We start from the raw sequence: 21,397 nt of genomic DNA, 5'->3' as shown, positions 1-21,397 counted from the left end.
CTTAGCGTTTTTGATGCGTTTTTTCACTTTTGCATTGCTTTCAACCTTGACAAATGCATTCACCAGGAAATGTCATTTTAACATTTTACAACCTTATCTGGCCATGTGGTGTGTGAGATATCATCAGACACATCGTGTTTCATTTATGAAGGAGCGACTCTGAAAGTCACAAAGCCTATTTTTATAGGGCCATCAGGCTGCCTTTACTATTCTTAAAGGACTAGCAGTAGGCCCTCACTATTCTTAGAGAGCCATTAGTCGGCTATGTTTTATTGTTCCCATTATTAAAGAGTGGGTATCCTTTACTATTATTGCGTATGCAGTGAGTGCCAGGGCTGCCCAAAATTTGGACGCACCCCAATACCACTTTGAAAATTTGGATGCACCCCAATACCCCTTTGAAGAGACTTAGAGGAGGGCCTCCTGAAAACAATGTTCCCATTATTAGGAAGTAGGTCTCCCATTGTGTTTGCCTATGCAGTGAATGCAAGGGTTGCCAAAAATTTGGAGGCACTCCAATGCCCCTTGGAAGAGACGTAGAGGGCCTCATGAAAAAATGTTCCCATTATTAGGAAGTGGGTCTCCCATAGTGTTAAGCTATGCAGTGAATGCAAGGGTTGCCAAAAATTTGGAGGCACTCCAATGCCCCTTGGAAGAGACATGGAGGTCAGAGGGCCTCCTGAAAACAATGTTCCCATTATTAGGAAGTGGGTCTCCCATAGTGTTGACCTATGCTGTGAATGCAAGGGTTGGCAAAAATTTGGAGGCACTTCAATGCCCCTTGGAAGATTCATGGAGGTCAGAGGGCCTCCTGAAAACAATGTTCCCATTATTAGGAAGTGGGTCTCCTATTGTGTTTGCCTATGCAGTGAATGCAAGGGTTGCCAAAAATTGGGAGGCACTCCAAAGCCCCTTTGAAGAGACGTGGAGGAGGGCCTCATAAAAAAATGTTCCCATTAGAAAGGAGTGCCTCCTATACTTGGAATGCCTATGCACTAAGTGTATGGGCTGACAAACATTTACCCCTTGGGGGTATACATGAACATACTGTATAAAAAAATTTTTTTACGGGCATCATAAACACCCTTTTAAAAAAATGATGTGGGTGTTGCATCACAGACCACGGTCACCTTGGTGATATGGTGGTGGAGGATGAGGAGAAGGAGGAGGACAAGAGCAAATAGCCAAAATCAGGAAGCGTATACCCATGTCTGGGGGGTGAAAAGGTGCATGGGAATACACCTCCCAAGAAAAGACATTGGATTTGAGTTTATGTTACGCTGCTATCATTCGGTGGTGTTGAGAAGTCTGGCCCAATCCAACCCTTGTTCATTTTTATAAGAGTCAGCCTCTCAGCATTTTCAGTTGACAGGCAGATGCACTTATCAGTTATAATTCCACCAGCGGCACTAAAAACCCGCTGATAAAACGCTGGCGGCAGGGCAGGCCAGAACCTCCAAGGTTCATTCCACGTATCCAGCTTGGATACCAAATAATTATAAGGCACAGAGGAATCACGGAGGACGTTGGTACAGTCAGCAAGGTACTCCCTCAGCATCTTCCCAAACTTTGCACTCTTTGTGAGAGTACCCCACGCCTCAGGGATTGTGACCATGCTCTCCTCCTCCTCTCTGTCCTCTGGCCATCCACGCTGAACAGACGGTATGACAGCTGTGCAGGTAGTACCGTGTATAGCGCATGAAACTAGCTCCTGTTCTTCCTCCTCCTCTCCCTCATTGTCACCAAATCCACATTGGGATGAGATGAGGCTTGGCTGTATGGTTCCTTGCTCCATCTCATCGTGCTCCGCCTGCAATGCATCCTCTTTGGTTGTGAGCAGAGAGCGTTTCAGAAGACAGAGAAGCGGGATGGTGACGCTAATTATGGCATCATCACCGCTCACCATCTTGGTAGAGTCCTCAAAGTTTTGGAGGATGGTACATATGTCTGGCATCCATGTCCACTCCTGAGGTCTTATGTGTGGAGTCTGAACTGAATACCGACGGCCTTGTTGATGCTGGTACTCAACAACTGCCCAATTCTGCTCACAAATCCTTCCCAACATCTGCAGTGTAGAGTTCCAACGCATGGGAACATCACACACCAGTCTGTGAGCCGGAAGCTGCAAATGCTGCTGAAACACGGCAAGGGCGGCGGAAGCTGTAGCTGACTTTCTAAAATGTGCACACAGGCGGCGTACTTTAACAAGCAGATCCGGCAGCTCTGGGTAGGATTTGAGAAACTGCTGAACCACGAGGTTAAGCACATGGGCCAGGCATGGTACGTGTGTGAGCTTGCCTCGCCTCAGAGCCTCCACCAGGTTCCGGCCATTGTCACACACGACCATGCCTAGCTGTAGGTTCAGTGGTGTGAGCCACAGATATGCCTGCTCTTTCACAGCTGTCCACAACTCTTCAGCATTGTGCGGTTTGTCACCTAATCATATTAGCTTCAGCACAGCCTGTTGCCGCTTGGCCGTGGCAGTGCTGCAGTGCTTCCAGCTTGTGACTGATGTGGTCATTTCGGAGATGGAGGCTGAAGAGGAGGAGGAGGCTGAGGAGGATGAGGTGCAGGAGCTGTAGACCGTGGGGGCAACCCTGATTGACCTAGGGCCTGCAATCCTTGGCGTTGGGAGGACGTGTTCCGTCCCAAGGTCCGACAGGGTCCCGGCTTCCACTATGCTAACCCAGTGTGCTGTCAGCGAGATGTACCGTCCCTGCCCTCAAGCACTTGTCCACGTGTCCATGGTTAGGTGGACTTTCCCGGTAACTGCGTTGTTGAGGGCACGGCTAATGTTTTGGGACACGTGCTTGTGTAATGCGGGGACGGAACACCGGGAGAAATAGTGGCGGCTGGGGACCGAGTACCGAGGGACAGCCACCGCCATCGGGTTGCAGAATTCTTCTGTCTCCACGAGCCTAAAAGGCAACATTTCGAGCGCATGCAGCCGTGAAATGTGAGAATTTAGTAGTGTGGCCTGTGGGGCGTTGGCTGCATATTTGCGCTTGCGTTCCAAGGACTGAGGTATGGACAACTGAACGCTGCGCTGGGACAAGGACATGGACGTGCTTCCTGATGCTGCTACTTGAGAGTGTGCAACGACAGGTGCAGGGCAGGAGGCATCTTCGCATGCACCATGGACAGGGGATTGGCTTGCATGCACAACAGCGGAAGAAGCAATGGTGCCACCCGCAGACACTGTTGCTGGACCCTGGGGTTTGGCCCACAAAGTAGGGTGCTTTGCTGCCATGTGCCTTATCATGCTGGTGGTGGTCAGGCTGGTCGTTTTGCCACCCCTGCTGATGCTCGCCTGGCAGGTGGTGCAAATGGCCTTTTTGGGGTTATCGGCAGAGTCTTTAAAAAACAACCAGATTCGGGAAGACCCAACAGTTGTACTGGCAACTTCCTTCGTGTTGGTGTTGCAGGGGGAACGGTTGCCTGCCTTCTGTCTGTGGCCACCACACTGCTTCTTCCTGCCTGTTGGGGTACTCTGCCTCCCTCCCCCTGTGTGCTGCTATCCTCGCTCTGCATGTCCTCCTGCTAGGTTGGGTCAGTTACTATATCATCCACCACCTCGTCTTCCACTTCCGCACCCTGGTCCTCCTCCTGACTTTCTGGCAATTGTGTCTCATCATCGTCCACCTCTTGTGACACTTTCCCACCGTCGCCTTCATGTGGCCGTGGCTGCTCAAATATTTGGGCATCGCTACATGCAATCTCCTCTTGCCCCGCTTCAAGTGGACAGGGCAAGAGGCCCAAATCTATTAATGGAAAAATGAACAGCTCTTCAGAGTGTCCAAGTGTGGGATCAGTTGTCTCTGGGCACTCGGCATGGTGGGAGGAAAGAGGATCAGGGTGAGGAATATGCGATCCAGACTCACGGCTACTGAGACTTGACCGTGTGGAAGACAGGGTGGTGGTGGCTAAGTGACTGGAAACATTATCCTCTATCTAACCAACAACCTTTTAACACTGCTCTGGGTTCAATAGTGGTGTGCTGCGGTCCCCTAGGAATTGGGACAGGAAGGTCGGGCGAGAAGATGTGGGTGTTTGTTGTGGCACAATTTCAGCTTGCCCACGGCCTTGTCCTCGGCCTCTGCATGCACCATCACCATTACGTCCCTTGCCACGTGCCTTGCCCATTTTAAATAGAGGACAATATCTTCCACGCTCACTACAAATGACTGAGTTTGGAGCGAACTTATATGTGATACGTGTGACGAAGAAAACAGAGTTTTAAATACCTGGCCTGTAGGTAACTATTTTGAACAGCAAACTGGTGTCAATTGCTTCACTGACACACTGAAACAAATTTTTAATGGAGGCCAGAAATGGCAGTATTTTCTGAAAATGTATATGTGATCCGTGTGACGGAGAAAACACAGTTTTGAATAGCTGGGTTTCTAGCGCTGTAATATGGAAAGGACCTGGCTGTATTCTGCAGTGCCAACAAGCAAATGGAGCAGAAAACGGTGTTCTCTGGATTGCTTTTTAAGCAAATAATGAGGATTAAGATCCAAAAAAAAGTATTCCTGTCCCCTGAGACCTGGGCCTTTGCCTAGAAATATCTAACAGCAGCAGAAGGCAGAATTGGAATAGAGCCTCTTGTGCTATATGCACTGCAGTCTGCTATATACCCTGCCTGGCCTGCCTATATACACTGCCTGCCTGATATCTCTGCAGATGGATTAGTTAGTCCTCAAAAGGACTATTTGTTAAGATGGATATGTGTAATGTACGGTTTTTCTCCCTACACTACCTAATACACAAGCAAATCTCTCCCTGACGCAGCAGCACCTCTCCCTACTCAGCCTGATTCCGGAGTGACTGTGACGAGCACAGCGGCGCCAGGTCTGATATATACACTGCCTGCCTATATACCCTGCCTGCCTGATATCTCTGCAGATGGATTAGTCCTTAGAAGGACTGTTTGTTAAGATGGATATGTGTAATGTATGGTTTTTCTCCCTACACTACCTAATACACAAGCAAATCTCTCCCTAGCTCAGCAGCACCTCTACCTACTCTGCATGATTCCGGAGTGACTGTGACAAGCACAGCGGCGCCAGGTCTGATATAGACCTGATGACGCTGTGTGGCCAGCCAATCACTGTAATGCCACAACCACCATGGCTGCGGCATTACAATGAGTGGCAGGCAATCCCTGCATGTTGATTGGCACTCTAAAGAGCGCCAAGCATGCAGGGAGGGGACCCGAGCATCCACCCAAGCATCTCGCAGGCACTCGGCGAGCTCCGAGCATCTCGAGTACTAAGATGCTCGGGCGAGTACCGAGTACTTGCGAATATGCTCGCTCATCACTAGTGGTCATTATTTATTTAATTTACCACCATCCCCAGATGGACATAATACTTCTAACATTTAAAAAATTGATTGCTGGGATTTTGAACCCAATCATGAGGAAAGAGATCTGTGAGTACCCTCGAGATGGAAGTAAAAGTGTACATAGACGATTACCACTCCAATCACTACCTGTCGAAATACTGAAGATACTCATGTGCAGCTATCATGCAGTACAGCTAGAATACAGAATAACAAAAAGAAACAAAATACTTACACCTGTCCCATCCAAAGTCAGCAATTAATCGTTTTCTAAGTTCTTCTGCATGTAAGCAGCACTCCAAGAACATGGCTGCACATTCCTCCCCCTGCTGAACCTGCTTTCTTCTCTTAGCACAAGAAAGCCCCATTGGACTCTCATGCAATCCAGCCAAACAACATGGTTTCAGGTGTACAGGACTTGCACTTGCTGTAGAACAATAAAGTAATATTGGTTATTGGAAAATATGTTTTCCATGGGTACAAACAAATTGCCACATAACATCATCATATTAACTGGTGTAGCTTGAAACTGATGGACCCCAATGAAAAATCTTCAACAGAACCCCTAACAATAGTATAGTACTGGTCTTCTCATACAGTGGGGAAAATAAGTTTTTGATACACCGCCGATTTTGCACGTTTTGCCACCTACAAATAATGGAGAGGTCTGTAATTTTTATCGTAGGGACACTTCAACTGTGAGAGACAGAATCTAAAAAAAAACAAACAGAAAATCACATTGTATGATTGTTACATAATTAATTAGCATTGTATTACATGAAATAAGTATTTGATACAATAGAAAAACATCACTTAATATTTGCTACAGAAACCTTTGTTTGCAATTACAGGAGTCAGATGTTTACATATACACTGCAGCAGGGACTTTGGCCCACTCCTCTATAATCTTCTTCAGATCTTTCAGGCGTCAGGGCTGTCACTGGCCAACATTGAGCTTCAGCTCCCTCCAAAGATTTTCTATTGGGTTCAGTTCTGGAGAATAGCTAGGCCACTACAGGGCCTTGAAATGTTTCTTACGGAGCCACTCCTTAGTTGCCCTGGCAGTGTGTGTTTCAGGTCATTGTCATGCGGGAAGACCCACCCATGACCCATCTTCAATGCTCTTACTGAGGGAAGGAGGTTGTTGGCCAAAATCTCGCGATACATGACCCCATCCATCCTCCCTTCAATACAGTGCAGTTTTCCTGTCCCCTTTGCAGAAACTCCCCCTCAAAGAATGATGTTTGCCCCACCATGCTTCATGGTTGGGACAGTGTTCTTGGGGTTGTACTCATCCTTTTTCTTCCTCCAAACACGGCGAGTGGAGTTGATACCAAAAAGTTCTATTTTCGTCTCATCTGACCACATGACCTTCTCCCATGCCTCCTCTGGATCATCCAGATGTTCATTTGAAAACTTCAAACAGACCTGGACATGTGCTGGCGTGAGCAGGGGGACCTTGAGTGGTCTGCAGGATTTTAATCCATGACGGTGTAGTGTGTTACTAATGGTAATGTTTGAGACTGTGGTCCCAGCTTTCTCCAGGTCATCCTTACCTCACGAGGGGAGATCTTGCATGGAACCCCAGACCAAAGAAGATTGACAGTCATCTTGTGTTTCTTCCATTTTCTAATAGTTGTGCCAACAGTTGTTGCCTTCTCACCAAGCTGCTTGCCTATTGTCCTGTAGCCCATCCCAGTCTTGTGCAGGTCTACAGTTTTGTCCCTGGTGTCCTTAGACAGCTCCTTGGTCTTGGCCATGGTGGAGAGGTTGGGGTGTAATTGATTATGTGTGTGGACAGGTGTCTTTTATACAGGTAACAAGTTCAAACAGGTGCAATTAATACAGGTAATGAGTGCAGAGTAGGAGGGCTTCTTAAAGAAAAACTAACAGGTCTGTGAGAGCCGGAATTCTTGCTGGTTGGTAGGTGATCAAATACTTATTTCATGTAATAAAATGCAATTTAATTATGTAAAAATCATACAATGTGATTTTCTGTTTTTTATTTTTAGATTCTGTCTCTCACAGTTGAAGTGTACCTACGATAAAAATTACAGACCTCTCCGTTCTTTGAAGGTGGGAAAACTTGCAAAATCGACTGTCTATCAAATACTTATTTTCCCCACTGTATAGGCTAATTGGACCTTTTGGGCACAGGCCCTCTAGGCTTGTGGACCCGGATGCAACTGCAACCCTTGCACCCACCATAGTTTTGTCCCTGATCATATTAGTTTCAATCTACAGTTTAACCCCTTTAAATTCCATGACGTACTAATACGCGTCTGTGCCCTGGGACTTAAGAGCCTGACCCGTATTAGTATGTCATCGCGATCGCGTGCGCACACAGGCTGTGCGGGTGCGATCGCCGCCGGGTGTCAGCTGATTGTCACAGCTGACACCCAGTACTATGTGAAGGGAGCAGTCCCGCACCGCTCCCGGCACATTAACCCCCGCAATGCTGCGATCAAAGTCGATCGCAGCATTGCGGTGGCTAAGGGGAGGTGATCGCAATACTCACCTCTTCTTCCGGCCTCCAGCGCTGTCTGCCGCGGCTTCCCGGGTGTTGCCATGACGACCCGATGTCGTCATGGCAACATCCGGGTCACCAGACAGCAGGAAGATTTTTTGGTCATGCGCAGTGCATGACCAAACAATCTTCTCACTGTGCAGCGCTGACTGCCTGCATGGCACAGGGATGGTGCTCCATCCCTATGCTATGCAGGCGATCAGAATAAAAAAAGTGAAAGTCCCAGAGTGGGACAAAGTAAATAACTAAAAAAAACTCTCAGAAAGTGAAAAAAAAATTAAAAAAAATTGTAAAAATATAAAAAAATAAATAAAAAAAATAATCCACCAAAAATAAAAATATAATGTACCCATCAATAAATATTATTATGAAAAAAAAAAAAAACATTAAAAGTACACATATTTGGTATCGCCGCGTCCGTAACGACCTGACCTATAAAACTGTGCCACTAGTTAACCCCTTCAGTGAACACGGTAAAAAAAAAAAAAAAAAAAAACGAAGCAAAAAACAATACTTTATCATCATACCGCCAAACAAAAAATGGAATAACACGCGATCAAAAAGATGAATATAAATAAAAATGTTACCGCTGAAAACATCATCTTGTCCCGCAAAAAACAATCTGCGATACAGCTCCATCATCTGAAAAATCAAAAAGTTATAGCTCTCAGAATAAAGTGATGCAAAAAAATATTTTTTTCTATAAAATAGCTTTTATTGTGTAAAAGCGCCAAAACATAGAAAAACTATATAAATGTGGTACCGCTGTAAAAGTACTGACCCGAAGAATAAAGCTACCTTATCAATTTTACCACACGCGGAGTAGAATAAAAAAATTTAAAAAAAAAAACCATTCCTGAATTGTTGGTTTTTGTTTATTCTGCCTCCCATTATTTATTTTGAAAATGGCACCAATAAAAACGTCTACTCATCCCGCAAAAAACAAGCCATCACATGACTCTGTCGGCCAAAATATGGAAAAATTATAGCTCTCAAAATATGGTGATGCAAAAACTAGATTTTACAAAATATGTGTCTTTTAGTGTGTGACAGCTGTCAATCATAAAAACCCGATATCATTCTGGTATCTCTGTAGTCGCACCGAGCCGAAGAATAAGGTAGTCTAATCACTTATACAGCACTAGGAACGGCGTAAAAAATAAACGCTAGGGCTGGGGTTGGGGTTAGGGTTGTGCTAATGTTAGGGCTGGGGTTAGGGTTGTTGTTTTTTTCAAAAGTGAAAAAAGATGACGATATGGAAACTAGTGTTGAACGCAAGTGCTCGCTACTTGAGTTTGCATCGGGTGCTCGGGTATGCATTGAGTATCGCGGGTGCTCGAGTCTCCGCCCCATATGCTTCGCGGCCAAAAAAACCTTGCGGGGATTGCCTGCCATGCACGATCGATCCCCCCATGTTTTTTTGGGGGTGTCTAATAACCGTGAAACATGCGGGCGGGGACTCGAGCATTTCACTTGAGCACCTGTGATACATGGTGCATACCTGAGTGCCGGATGCTAACTCAAGTAGCGAGCACTTGCGCTCAAGACTAATGACAACTTATTCAATATGATGACCTAATTTTATCAAATTCTGTGTCGTACCTCTGGGTTCAAATGTTCACTATACCACTTGATAAAATCCTTGAGGGGTGTAGTTTCCAAAATGGGGTCACTTGTGGGGGGTTTCAACTATTTAGGCACATCCGCGGCTCTCCAAACACGACATGGCATCCGCTCTTGATTCCAGCCGATTTTGCGTTCAAAAAGTCACACAGTGCTCCTTCCCTTCTGAACTCTGCCGTTCGCCCAAACACTGTATTTTCCCCACATATGGGGTATTGGCATACTCAGGAGAAATTGCACAAAAGTTTTTGGGGTCCATTTTCTCCTCTTACCCTTGAGAACATAAAAAAATGGGGCTAAAACATCATTTTTGTGGAAAAAGTTTGATTTTTTTATTTTGACGGCTCCATGTTATAAACTTCTGTAAACGACTTGGGGGTTCAAGGTGCTCACCACACATCTAGATAAGTTCCCTGAGGTGTCTAGTTTCCAAAATGGTGTCACTTGTGGAGGGTTTCCACTGTTTAGGCACATCAGGGGCACATCCGCTAATTATTCAAGCAAATTTTACAATCAAAAAGTCAAATGGCGCTCCTTCCCTTCCGAACCCTGCCGCGCGCCCAAACAGTGGTTTTCCCCCACATATGGTGTATCTGCTAACTCAGGAGAAATTGCAAAACAAACTGCATAGTGCAATTTCTTCTGTTACCCTTATGAAAATGCAAAAGTGGGGGCTGAAAAACATTTTTGTGGGAAAAATGTGAAAATTTTATTTTTACGGCTCAATGTTATAAACTTCTGTGAAGCACCTGGGTGTTCAAGGTGCTCACCACACATCTAGATAAGTTCCCTGAGGGATCTAGTTTCCAAAATGGTGTCACTTGTGGGGGCTTTCCACTGTTTAGGCACATCAGGGGCTCCCCAAATGCAACATGGCGTCCACTAATTATTCAAGCAAATTTTACATTCAAAAAGTCAAATGGCGCTCCTTCCCTTCCGAACCCTACCGTGCGCCCAAACAGTGGTTTTCCCCCACATATGGGGTATCTGCTTACTCAAGAGAAATTGCACAACAAATTTTGTGGTCCATTTTTTCCTGTTACTCCTGCGAAAATAAAAAAAATTGGGTCTAAAGTAACATTTTTGTGAAAAAAGTTAAATGGGTTAATAAAGTTCTTGAATGTGGTTTTAAGCACCTTGAGGGGTGCAGTTTTTAGAATGGTGTCATTTTTGGGTATTTTCTGTCATAAAGACCCCTTAAAGTGTCTTTAAATATGATGTGGTCCCTAAAAAAATGTTTTTGCAAATTTTGTTGGAAAAATGAGAAATCGCTAGTCAACTTTTCACCCTTATAGCTCCCCAATAAAAAAAAATTTTGGTTCCAAAATTGTGCTGATGTAAAGTAGACATGTGGATAATGTTATTTATTAACTATTTTGTGTGACATATCTGTCATATTTAAGGGCATAAAAATTCAAATTTTGAAAATTGCAAAATTTTCAAAATTTTTGCCAAATTTCCATTTTATTCACAAATAAACGCAAGAGATATCAAAGAAATTTTACCACAATCATGAAGTACAATATGTCACGAAAAAACATTCTCAGAATCAGGGGGATCCGTTGAAGCGTTCCAGAGTAATTACCTCATAAAGTGACAGTGGTCAGAATTGTAAAAATTGGCCTGGTCATTAACGTGCAAACCACCTTGGGTTGTAAAGGGGTTAATATACATGCTTGAGAATAAAAAATCTGTTAATACATTTTTGACACAATAAGAAATTTAAGGTAGGTCAAACAATCACCTTTTTTCTGCTTTGCTTCTATCATTTCAATGGAACGACGGCTACGCCCAGTGTGGACTGAAGGGCAGGTAAAATCTGGAAAACATATCAAATTATTATATTTAGTTAGCTATTCTTCAACTCAGCAGAAAAATATTAACCCTTTTTAGTCCCACTCATTTAGACCATAAAGACAAAAAGTTTTTTTTTTTTATGGTTGCATTTCATATAATACTTTGTTCTTTATTTTCCATCAATATAACTACAGTCATGGCCAAAAGTGTTGGCACATTTGAAATTGTTCCAGAAAATGAAGTATTTCTCCTAGAAAATTATTTCAATTACACATGTTTTGTCATACACATGTTTATTCCCTTTGTGTGTATTGGAACAACACAAAAAAACTGAGAAAAAAAGGCATTATTGGATATAATTTCACACAAAACCCCAAAAATGGGCCGGACAAAATGGTTGCCAGACTTTTTCACCTAACATGTCAGTTATCACTAATTATTGCACTTTGCCCTCACTTGAGTATTAAGACTCGCACTTAATAGGTCCATGCTCTGCCTGTGCTAATATTCAACGCTTATGTGCCAAGATATTAATATTATGGTATAAGAATATGTTCCTTTAGTTGCTTAGACACTATAGCGGGAGATCCAAGTTTATATAATACAGGGTAATTATTTTTCAGCTCCCAGAATACCTTGTGCATTCACGGTTACTTAATAAAGCTGCACCTACTATACTAAGAGGCATTATTTTCTTTAACATCTATCAACTGTGTTCTTTGACCATATCTCAAAACACATTCATTGATACTCCTCGCTTGAATGCTACATAGATATGCATAAGTCTGCTGCTTGACATCAGCTGAACACTTTGTCACCCCTGCTTTCATATTGATATTAATGACGCTGCATTCATATTGATGAGGTACTTCATATCTAAATTCCCTGCACTATATTAATTCTCACATCAACGCGTTTCGCCCATCCATCCCCATGAGCACATCAGGAGGTATCTATTTTTAATGCTATACTGATATATTGTGCTTTACAGTCATTAGTTTCGCACAGGAGCTCATACTCAAGGCCACGATATGAGCTCATATTGGATCATATCGTGGCCAGGAGTATGAGCTCCTGTGCGAAACTAATGACTATAAAGCACAATATATCAATATAGCATTAACAAATAGATACCTCCTGAGGTGACCATGGTGCTGTGGATGTGGAACACACCGACATCTCAACCATTCCCTGTCTTTACCCAATTATCACATGAAAAAGATGTAGGAGAGGTATTAATGGGTTCAGTTTGTTGATGGATATCAAATATTCGGGATTATGCGACTACCTAGAATGGTTTAAAAAAATTCACTTAAAACCTTCTGCAAGGAAAACCTACCAGTATTTTTGTGTATTTACCTTTTCTGGCTGGAGTTTGCATATCTAAATTAGTTGCGAAATCTAGTCCAGCATCTTCAAATACACCCAAAGGGTTGGCTCCACTTCCAGCTGTGCATCCAATATCATTTTGCTGTACGTCATCCCATATCTAGATTTAACAAAACAGATGTCACAAAATAAACTCCACAGAAAATGGGAGCATTGGAGTAATGTTTATTATTGTATATATTGTGTATATCAACTACTATGTACTACTGTCTAATAGTGCATGAGTTTCTGTCTCCAGCAATAGTGTTATATTGTCAGTAAAGCACTGTTAAAAAAAAAAAAAAAAAAACAGGTAATTCCTGCTCACTGTGTGTGTAGCTGGAGCACATTTTACTTTCACTTTGCAAGCTGACAGACAAGATGCTAAAATCCTAAGCTATAATAAATACCAATTGTAAGCTGTGTTATCTTTGCTCATCAATAAATATATATACACCATTGAATGTCTGGACAGTACAGAGATTAATCCGCTGCCAAAAGGGAGTTTTAGTAGCTTTCTAGTCATCCTTAGCTGTTACCATAAACCATCAATATCTTCACGGAAATAGCAGATACATAATACTAGTCTGCTCCATAAATAACACAGACTGCAGTTGTGGCCAAAAGTTTTGAGACTGAGACAAATTTTGTTTATCACAATGTTTTCTGCTTCAGTGTTTTCAGACTTTTTAGTCGGATGTTTGTGCAAAGACATGTTGCTGCATGATGTTTGTGTAGAAGTTTATGCAAGGCCTTCAGCAATCTGCCCTGGCATGAAACATAGCGGTTTTGGGCCAAATCCTGACAACCCATTCTCGCCTTATCAGTAAAGATGAGCAGATTGCCAATACACTTCCCTGCCTCTCAGTGAGTAAACCAGTTTGGACTCCATCCTGGAATGTCTGTGACCATGTCTATCACTGCACTATTCTTGTATTCTCGTACTGAGATCCACGTCTTTGCTCAAAAGGGCACACATAAAATTTAACCTGCTTACTGGTGCAGGGTATTTTAGGTCTTCACACACAGAAATTTTAGTGCATGTTAGTTTAATATCTATAATACAACACTTGGGTTATTTTTTTAGAATTTTTAGGCACAGAGTAAAGTTATTTTTACATTCTATTTAATTTTCAGGCCATTATATATTGTCGCTGTCCAAATTAACCGAGGATCGAGTTTGAGTCAAATTTCCTGAAATTCACAGTTTCATGTGAATTCGAACATTTTGAGATTCTATTCATGGTGCTCAAAAAAAAAAACTTGCTCGGCACCATTTCTCACACTGCTGAAGCATCAGATAGTTGGCTTATGTCATTCTGTATTGCTGCGCGGGCCTCCCCATAATGCTCGTCAGTTATGACATCTTATGGCATATCTTGTACAGTGGTCGTCAGTACCTGGGCTATCACAGATTTGCAGTTCCATTTGACATGGTGAAGTACATGGACTATGCCCAGCACTCTCATACCTCATGGACACAGAAAAGGCAACCACAATAACTTTGTAGAAAAGCACTCTCTCTGTATATAAGGTTAGCAATAGAGAGAGAAGAGGCATGATATACAGGCATTGTTTTTCCTTTAGAGACAGAGCTATTTGTATATATTTCCAGGTGAGCATTGCTCTTCCTTCAGGTACCTGTTAGGAGGGACAATATACCAGCGAGAATATACACACGAACATACATTTCTCCAAAATGGAGCTGTACTTTGTACTCTATACTTTGTACAGTATCTAATTCTCAATACAGTACAGACATTGCCTTGGCTCAAGTAGCACAAATGCAAGCTTTTCTAAATAGGTTAGGGTGATATTCCGTATTACAATATGTTTGTTCAGCAGAGTTTAGTGGGAACCTGGCTGAAACTCCACCACCCTAAAAAAAAAAAAAACTATTAATATTAAGATAAGCAAGTCAATCCCTTTATGACTCCAAAGTGCTACATTTATCACATTTTAAAGTTCATTCTGGAAGTGCACTGGGATATGACGATGCACTTACAGCTCCTCAGCCTCCACTTTATTCCCGAACTAAACTAGCAGCACCCTCCCCTAGCTGATTAACAGGTTATTCAGGTATAGGAGGCAGCTACTAGTTCAGAAATACAGAGTAGGCTTCAAAATGCGATTTCTCGCTGCTGAAATAGCACTTTGGGGTCATAAAGGGACTGACCGGCTTATCTTTTAGAGGGCTATATTGTCATATTAATTTGTTAAGGTGGGTAACGTTTCTGACAGGTTCCCTTTAAAAATCCCTAGAATTTGTGACATAGGTCAGTTATTTAAATGATTATTTTCCGTACCTGTAGTTAATAGATTTTAAAAGATAATTATAGACACATCTAATTTTATGTTTCTTTAATACAGACCTTGTCCTGGGTGAGCCTGTTTTTGTTGTTTAGGACAAATACTGCCTTGTCTACAGCCACCAGGCCCACGTATGCGCCTTTATCTCCAGTCAAACGAAGTTCTACCTTGTCTTGAGGTTTGTAAAAATTTCTAGCTGTTTTAGGTGCTTGTAATGTTAGCTGTAAAGACAGAAACAGGGTATAAGGTATTTATTTATTAACAATTTAATAATGAATAGACCAGGGGTGTTAAACCTTCTTGACCAATCTTGGAATCAGTTTTCTTGGAAATTCTGTCAAGAGCCAAGGTATGAAGTTACAAAGGAATATTACATTTAGGAAAATTCCTGTAATTTGCCAGTTTCAAAAATTCCAAGATGACTACCGCAATTGATCATGATTTTCTGTCCGACTGGAGAGTCAATTTGCGAATGTGAACATAATATTATAGCATAAAATGCCTGCCTTGGGGCTCTATCAGGTAACTGCAAGAAGATCCTCAAACATGCAGCCTGCCACCTACTCCCTGACTGATTTCACAGCCATGCCACTGCTATCATGCCTCCCAGTAATTTTCACTGCTTACTCTTTTTCAACTCCAGGCACCATTACATACATCGTGGTGGTTCTGGTCAGTATCAGGTTCCAGTGTAGTGTTGCCTAGAGTTGAAGTGGACCTCAGAGAGCAAAAGCAATGGTGGTATGTAAATGAATATTATTGTACGTGAAAAACACCTTTGAATTATGCAAACCCTAAGACCCTACCCCATTCAAATACTCCATCAGCTTTAGCTCCCATATGCACCATACAATATCTTCTAGATCCCAACTGATAAGCAAAAGGCTAACAGTGTTTTGAACTTTAGACTTTTAGGCTCCGTTTCTCACCATTCACTACTGCTTTGAACGCGAGCCTACTATTATTTTATAGACAATCATCTTGGCTATCTCATAGATAAATTGGACTTGCAACTATTTAGCATATGATTTCTTATGCAGATTCTTGTCATGTCATTGCATTGTTACTGTTTTAGTCCTAGTGGTGGAAAAATCTTTTTCTTCCTGTATACTGCAAAATACAACCTGTTCTCACATTCCCTAATAGTTTAGTGTGTTATTAGGTTGATTCCAAAGCGAAAAGTCACTAGTTCGAATCGAGGAGCAGCTATGAAGAAGATTTCCCAAGGAAAGAGAAATAGCTCATCGATAGCAGTCTCTCGGACAAGAAAATTGCCAACTGCGTCATGTGAGTGCCATGACAGTTGGAAGAATACAAATTGAAGTCCTTCCATCCATTCAGGAGCCAAGAGGTGTATAGGTGTATGTCTAGGCAAAATATCGGAGTCAACAAGTTGGCTCATCACAAGGTCTATCTGTTCTGGGGCGACAAACATAGCAGTAGAGGTGGCTCATATGCTTCGTAATAGTGAGATCACAAACATCCATGCAAGCACCTTGCGAGGCACGTTAGACAAGTCTGGAATGGTGGCCCGAAAAAAGGTGAAGAAGCTTTGACTTCAATATCGTCATAAGAAGCGTCAGCTCGAATTTGCAAAAAAGGACAAAAAGTGGACAGTAGAAGATTGGAAACAGATGATTTGGAGCGATAAGACAAAAGTCAATAAACTAGGCTCTGATGGGTGAAAATAGTCTGGATGAAACTAGGGAAAAAGGGGCTAAAGGATCGAGAAATTGAAGGAACTGTTTGGACGAGGAAGCCTGATGATATGGGGTTGTTTCACAGCCAAAGGCATTGGATACTTGACCAGGATCAATGGTGGTCTCAATGCTGAGCTATATGTAAATATTAGGGATGAACGGACCCGTGGATGTTCAAGTTCGTCGGGTTCGGCCGAATTTTAGAAAAAAGTTTGGTTCGGGTACCAGAATGGTAACCCAAACTTGATCCCGAGCCCCATTTTTTGCCAGGTTTTATGTTTATTTTTTATGGTGTTCACTGTAGGGGTTAAATTGTGTGACAGTTTTCAGATCAGGTCGTTCCGAACAAACAGTTAAAACAATTTTGCTAGATTCGAGTTTTATGGATCAGTGATACAGAATATCTTTTTTTTCATTACTTCTTAATTTTTTTAACTGAGAAAAGGAGGCTGAGTTAAATTTTTATATTTTTGATTTTTTGAAGATTTTTTTTTATTTTTACTTCATATTTTAATACCTCTAAGAGGTGGTAGCCGCAGGCGAAGTATTCAGGTTTCATGCCCCGGGTATTGGCTGGGTGTGTGAACTTTTTAACTACGGGGGCGCTTCGCCCTTGCAGGCCACATGGTTCCGGTGTCTTAGGCTGGCCAGGACCGGATGTTATAGAGCTCAATGAGAGAGACCACCACTAGTGTTGAGCGATACCTTCCGATATCAGGAAATATCGGATCGGATTGGACCGGGCCGATACTCAAAAAGTATCGGATATCGCCGATTCCGATACCGGAAACCAATGCAATCAATGGGACACAAATATCGGAATGAAAATAAACCCTTTCTTTCCTTGTAGGTTAATTCTACATGAAGGAAAACAACTAACAATAATGTAGAATGTATTGGGGTAGGTGGTTGCCCAAATCGATGGGAACAGTGCTCACAGTGAAACATGAAAAGCCGGCAATTCAGCAGCGGCATACACCGGTACCCGACAATTTAGAACAAAAAGAATAGAGCTTCACACATAGATTAGATAGATAGAAACATGTCAGTCACATATATAATAAGTACAGTGACAGTGTTGCTTACTGTACTTGTCATTTAGTGTAAAGGATTTATTTAAAAAAATAATAGTGTTTTCATGCACCGTCTCTTTAAAAAAGCCGGCCGGCAATTCAGCAGCGGTACCCGACAAGTTAGAACAGAAAGATAGAGCATCACACATAGATTAGAGCGATAGAAACATGTCAGTCACATATATAAGAAGTACAGTGACAGTGTTGGTTACTGTACTTGTCATTTAGTGTGAAAATAAAGGATTTATTAAAAAAAAAATTGGCGTGGGGTTCCCCATAATTTTAGTCTCTAGCGGAGGTTAAGCAGACGGCTGGGGCAGATGTTTGAAGCCTGGGAAGGGGGTAATACCCATGGAGCTTCCCAGGCTACTAATATCAGCCCCCAGCTGAATACCTAGCCTTTACTAGCTATTAAAATGGGGGCCCCCCCAAAAAAAATGACGTGGGGTCCCCCCTATTTTAATAGCTAGCAAAGGCTAGGCAGACAGCTGGGGGCTGATATTAATAGCCCAGGAAGGGTGCCATGAATATTGGCCCCCTCCCAGGCTAGAAACACCAGCCGTCAGCCGCCCCAGAAATGGCGCATCCATAGGATGCGCCAATTCTGGCACTTAGCCTCGCTCTTCCCACTGCCCTGTAGCGGTGGCAGTGGGGTAATAGGGTTGGGATTGATGTCAGCTTATAATGCCAGCTGACATCACGCCCAGGTTAGTAATGGAGAGGCGTCTATAAGACACCCCCATTACTAACCCCATAGTCAAACTTAAAAAAAAACACAAAGACCCAGAATAAAGTCCTTTAATTGCAATAAAGACACAATTCTTTATTGTTCTAAATTAAACCATACTTACCGTCACGCCCATTCCAGCTGAAGCCAACGATCTCCTGCAATAAAAGTAAAATAATAAAGCAACATCATCCTTACCTGCCCTGCTATTCCATTTAATTGTAATGTAACGGAGATAATGTAATGTCAGCGCTTGAGCAGGAGAATTCTCTCATGCTGGGATGGCATTCTGATGACAGGCTGGATCCCAGCTGAGCGCTGCCATCCAGCTTGTCATCCTTCAGAGACACTGCACAGCGCAGGCATTATGTGAACTTCCGATTCCGGTATTCGATATTCTAAAAGTATCGGAACTAAGTATCGGAACTCCGATACAGCGAATATCGGTCGATACCCGATATTTCAATATCGGAATGCTAAACATTAACCACCACTTAAAAATAAACTTTCTTTTACTGAACAATAATATATTGAAGAGTACAGTATGTACAGTGGATAGCGGGTGCAAATCTTCATGTACATTTCTTTTAACACATGGAACATCTTTATACACATTCCTTCTTGACTTCCCTTCACCACAATCCAGCACAGTACTTTGGCTGCTTCCCTTGTCCTCAATAATGGCACTGTAGTTCAGTAAACAAGAGTTCTATTTCTCAACCCGCGGTTCCGTGTCCTTTCTCCTTAGGGGAGCTACTTCTGCCACAATGGCCTTTACTGAGCTTCTATGCTTGCCAGCGCTTTGGAACTACCACACAGGGCACTTTCTTTATCTCTCGTTCCCTGGTCCGATTTGTCCAGCTACGTCTTTGGTTTGCGAACCTGGTACCGTCCCGCTAGGCCTCTTGCCCCAGATCCCATCTCCGGAGAATCACTCACTCCTCTATCACTTTTCCTCATCTCTACTCTTGAGCATGCTATCCGTTGCCTCGGTCTCCTCTCACTTCAGGGACACTCATTTCATACGGCTCTGCTCGATGGGTAGACCATAGGTCTACTTCTCTTGTATGCTGGGCCCCATCTGACTTCCTGACAGGAAACTCTCTTCACTTTAGCTCCTCCCACTCTGGGCTAGTCATAACTATTAACCCTAACTGTCCCTATTAACTCCCTGATGCTGGGCAGAATAAAATCTATCACTAATAGCACACATTACTAAACATGTCTCGCATAAAATACATTGCCACAATACACGTCTTTCAGGGGAAACGTGGGCAACACTTCCATCTTCTTACAATTGTTCGCTCCTTGTATATACCGCAATGCTCACTCTGTTTGCATAGGTTAACTCGTGATACTCTGGTTTCTTCCCACACTCCAGAAACATACTAATAGAGAGTTCAGATTGTGAACCCTAATGGGGACAGTGATAATGATATCTGTAAGGTGCTGGGGAAATAATGGCGCTACATAAGCGAGTAAAATAAGTAAATAAACCTGAAGTACTATATGATATATGCATGTTAAAAGTTGGATCATACAGAGAAAAATATGGCATTCTTTTCCATATGTATAGATGAGTTTTATTGTCAGCATTATTTCAGTATTTTGTTCCAGTTTTTTACATCTATGTTTGATATGTGTTCGGATAAGTCTGTGCATTATGTTTCCGTATTCTTAGCAGGATGCACACTTGAAAAGTATTAATGTCATAGGGGGCTTGGTTTAATCAATTTCTGGTGATACTGTGAAAATATGCCACAAAACTGATAATATCAGCACATAATTTATTAAAATACTTGCACTATTTTATTTTACACAGATCTCATTCATATCAATAGAGGGAAAAGTTCTGTAAAACGGCATGCATAAAGCATGCAGCAATTTTGAAAATGCAGTCAGCATATGACAAAGCAAGAATGATGATTATTGAGATGATCATCTCAATAACATTTTATGTCTAAAAAGGATAGCTCAAATGATCAAACCTATGGAGTGCTAAGTATTATAATATTGTAATATAATACACATTACTTACTGTGCCTTTGCAGGTTCTTTTCATATGAAGCCAGACAGAGTCAGACACTAATTCAAGTATTCGGTCGCTGTAGAACAAATAGTAATAAGCCACAATCCTGAAAGAAGGCAGCATGTCTCGCGTCACTTCAAACCTTACTGCAGAAACCATTTCTGTTTTACTTCTTTTCTGAAAAATTGTCTGCAAAATTTTTCCTCTACTCATAATCTAGCAAATGAAAAATATTGTCTGATTAGAAACTGAGGACATTTCCATTTAGCAGCATCATTTATTGGTGGCATAGCAATAGTTTAGGTTGTTCATATTTTTTTAATATATGTAATTAATTGGGCATCTATCACAAGATTTCACAATACAATCTGCATAGATCTCTAAGACTTGATAAGAATGGTAGAGTGCAGTATGTCCTTTAAAATCCACATCAGAATGGCATACATACACATACACACACTTCATCCTTTCTCCATCTATCAATCAAACCATTTGGGCCAATATTTTCTTCATGGTTTTTATTCTCATAGTATGCAATATTATTTAATGTTTGCTCCCAATCCCAAATTGTTTTTTGCGCTTGTAAGAGTGTGGGAAGAGAAAAACCACCTTTCCAAAGACCTTATAGTGCCGATATGTGTTATACCACTGTATTTTCCATATGTTAATATTTGATGCATTTGTTTTATGTGCGATTAATACTCCTCTATGCACTTTTGTTTAGTGATCGGTTTGCGACCGATAAGAGACAAAGACCCGGCTCCCTGCTGGGAACAATGCAAGTCAGCACCCCAGTAAGAGCTACTAAATTTTCTGGATGGCTCTCACTGGGCATAAAATGATGGTGTTCGGCAGCTAAACCCTACCCACCCATCGATTTCATTAGTTGGCTGCAAGTAG

At 42.3% G+C, this 21,397-nt stretch overlaps 1 protein-coding gene across 2 annotated transcripts in view; it reads right to left on the bottom strand.

The window, feature by feature from the left end:
• The window catches only part of LOC141153639 (venom factor-like), a 302,324-nt gene that overhangs the window by 182,704 nt on the left and 98,223 nt on the right, over positions 1-21,397 (bottom strand). For both annotated transcript variants that reach the window (XM_073638632.1, XM_073638641.1), the window contains exons 13-17: positions 20,507-20,713; positions 15,031-15,189; positions 12,650-12,779; positions 11,238-11,312; positions 5,579-5,770 (exon numbers count right to left, since the gene is read on the bottom strand). In XM_073638632.1, coding sequence (XP_073494733.1) covers positions 5,579-5,770; positions 11,238-11,312; positions 12,650-12,779; positions 15,031-15,189; positions 20,507-20,713 — 763 coding nt within the window. The remainder of the gene's footprint in view (positions 1-5,578; positions 5,771-11,237; positions 11,313-12,649; positions 12,780-15,030; positions 15,190-20,506; positions 20,714-21,397) is intronic.

The sequence above is a fragment of the Phyllobates terribilis genome, unplaced genomic scaffold (assembly GCF_046119375.1).
Source record: "Phyllobates terribilis strain yellow unplaced genomic scaffold, ASM4611937v1 Scaffold_1__5_contigs__length_1240528914, whole genome shotgun sequence".
Lineage (NCBI taxonomy): Eukaryota > Metazoa > Chordata > Amphibia > Anura > Dendrobatidae > Phyllobates > Phyllobates terribilis.
Note: the sequence above shows the minus strand (reverse complement) of the source record. Positions and strands in the feature narration are given on the sequence as shown.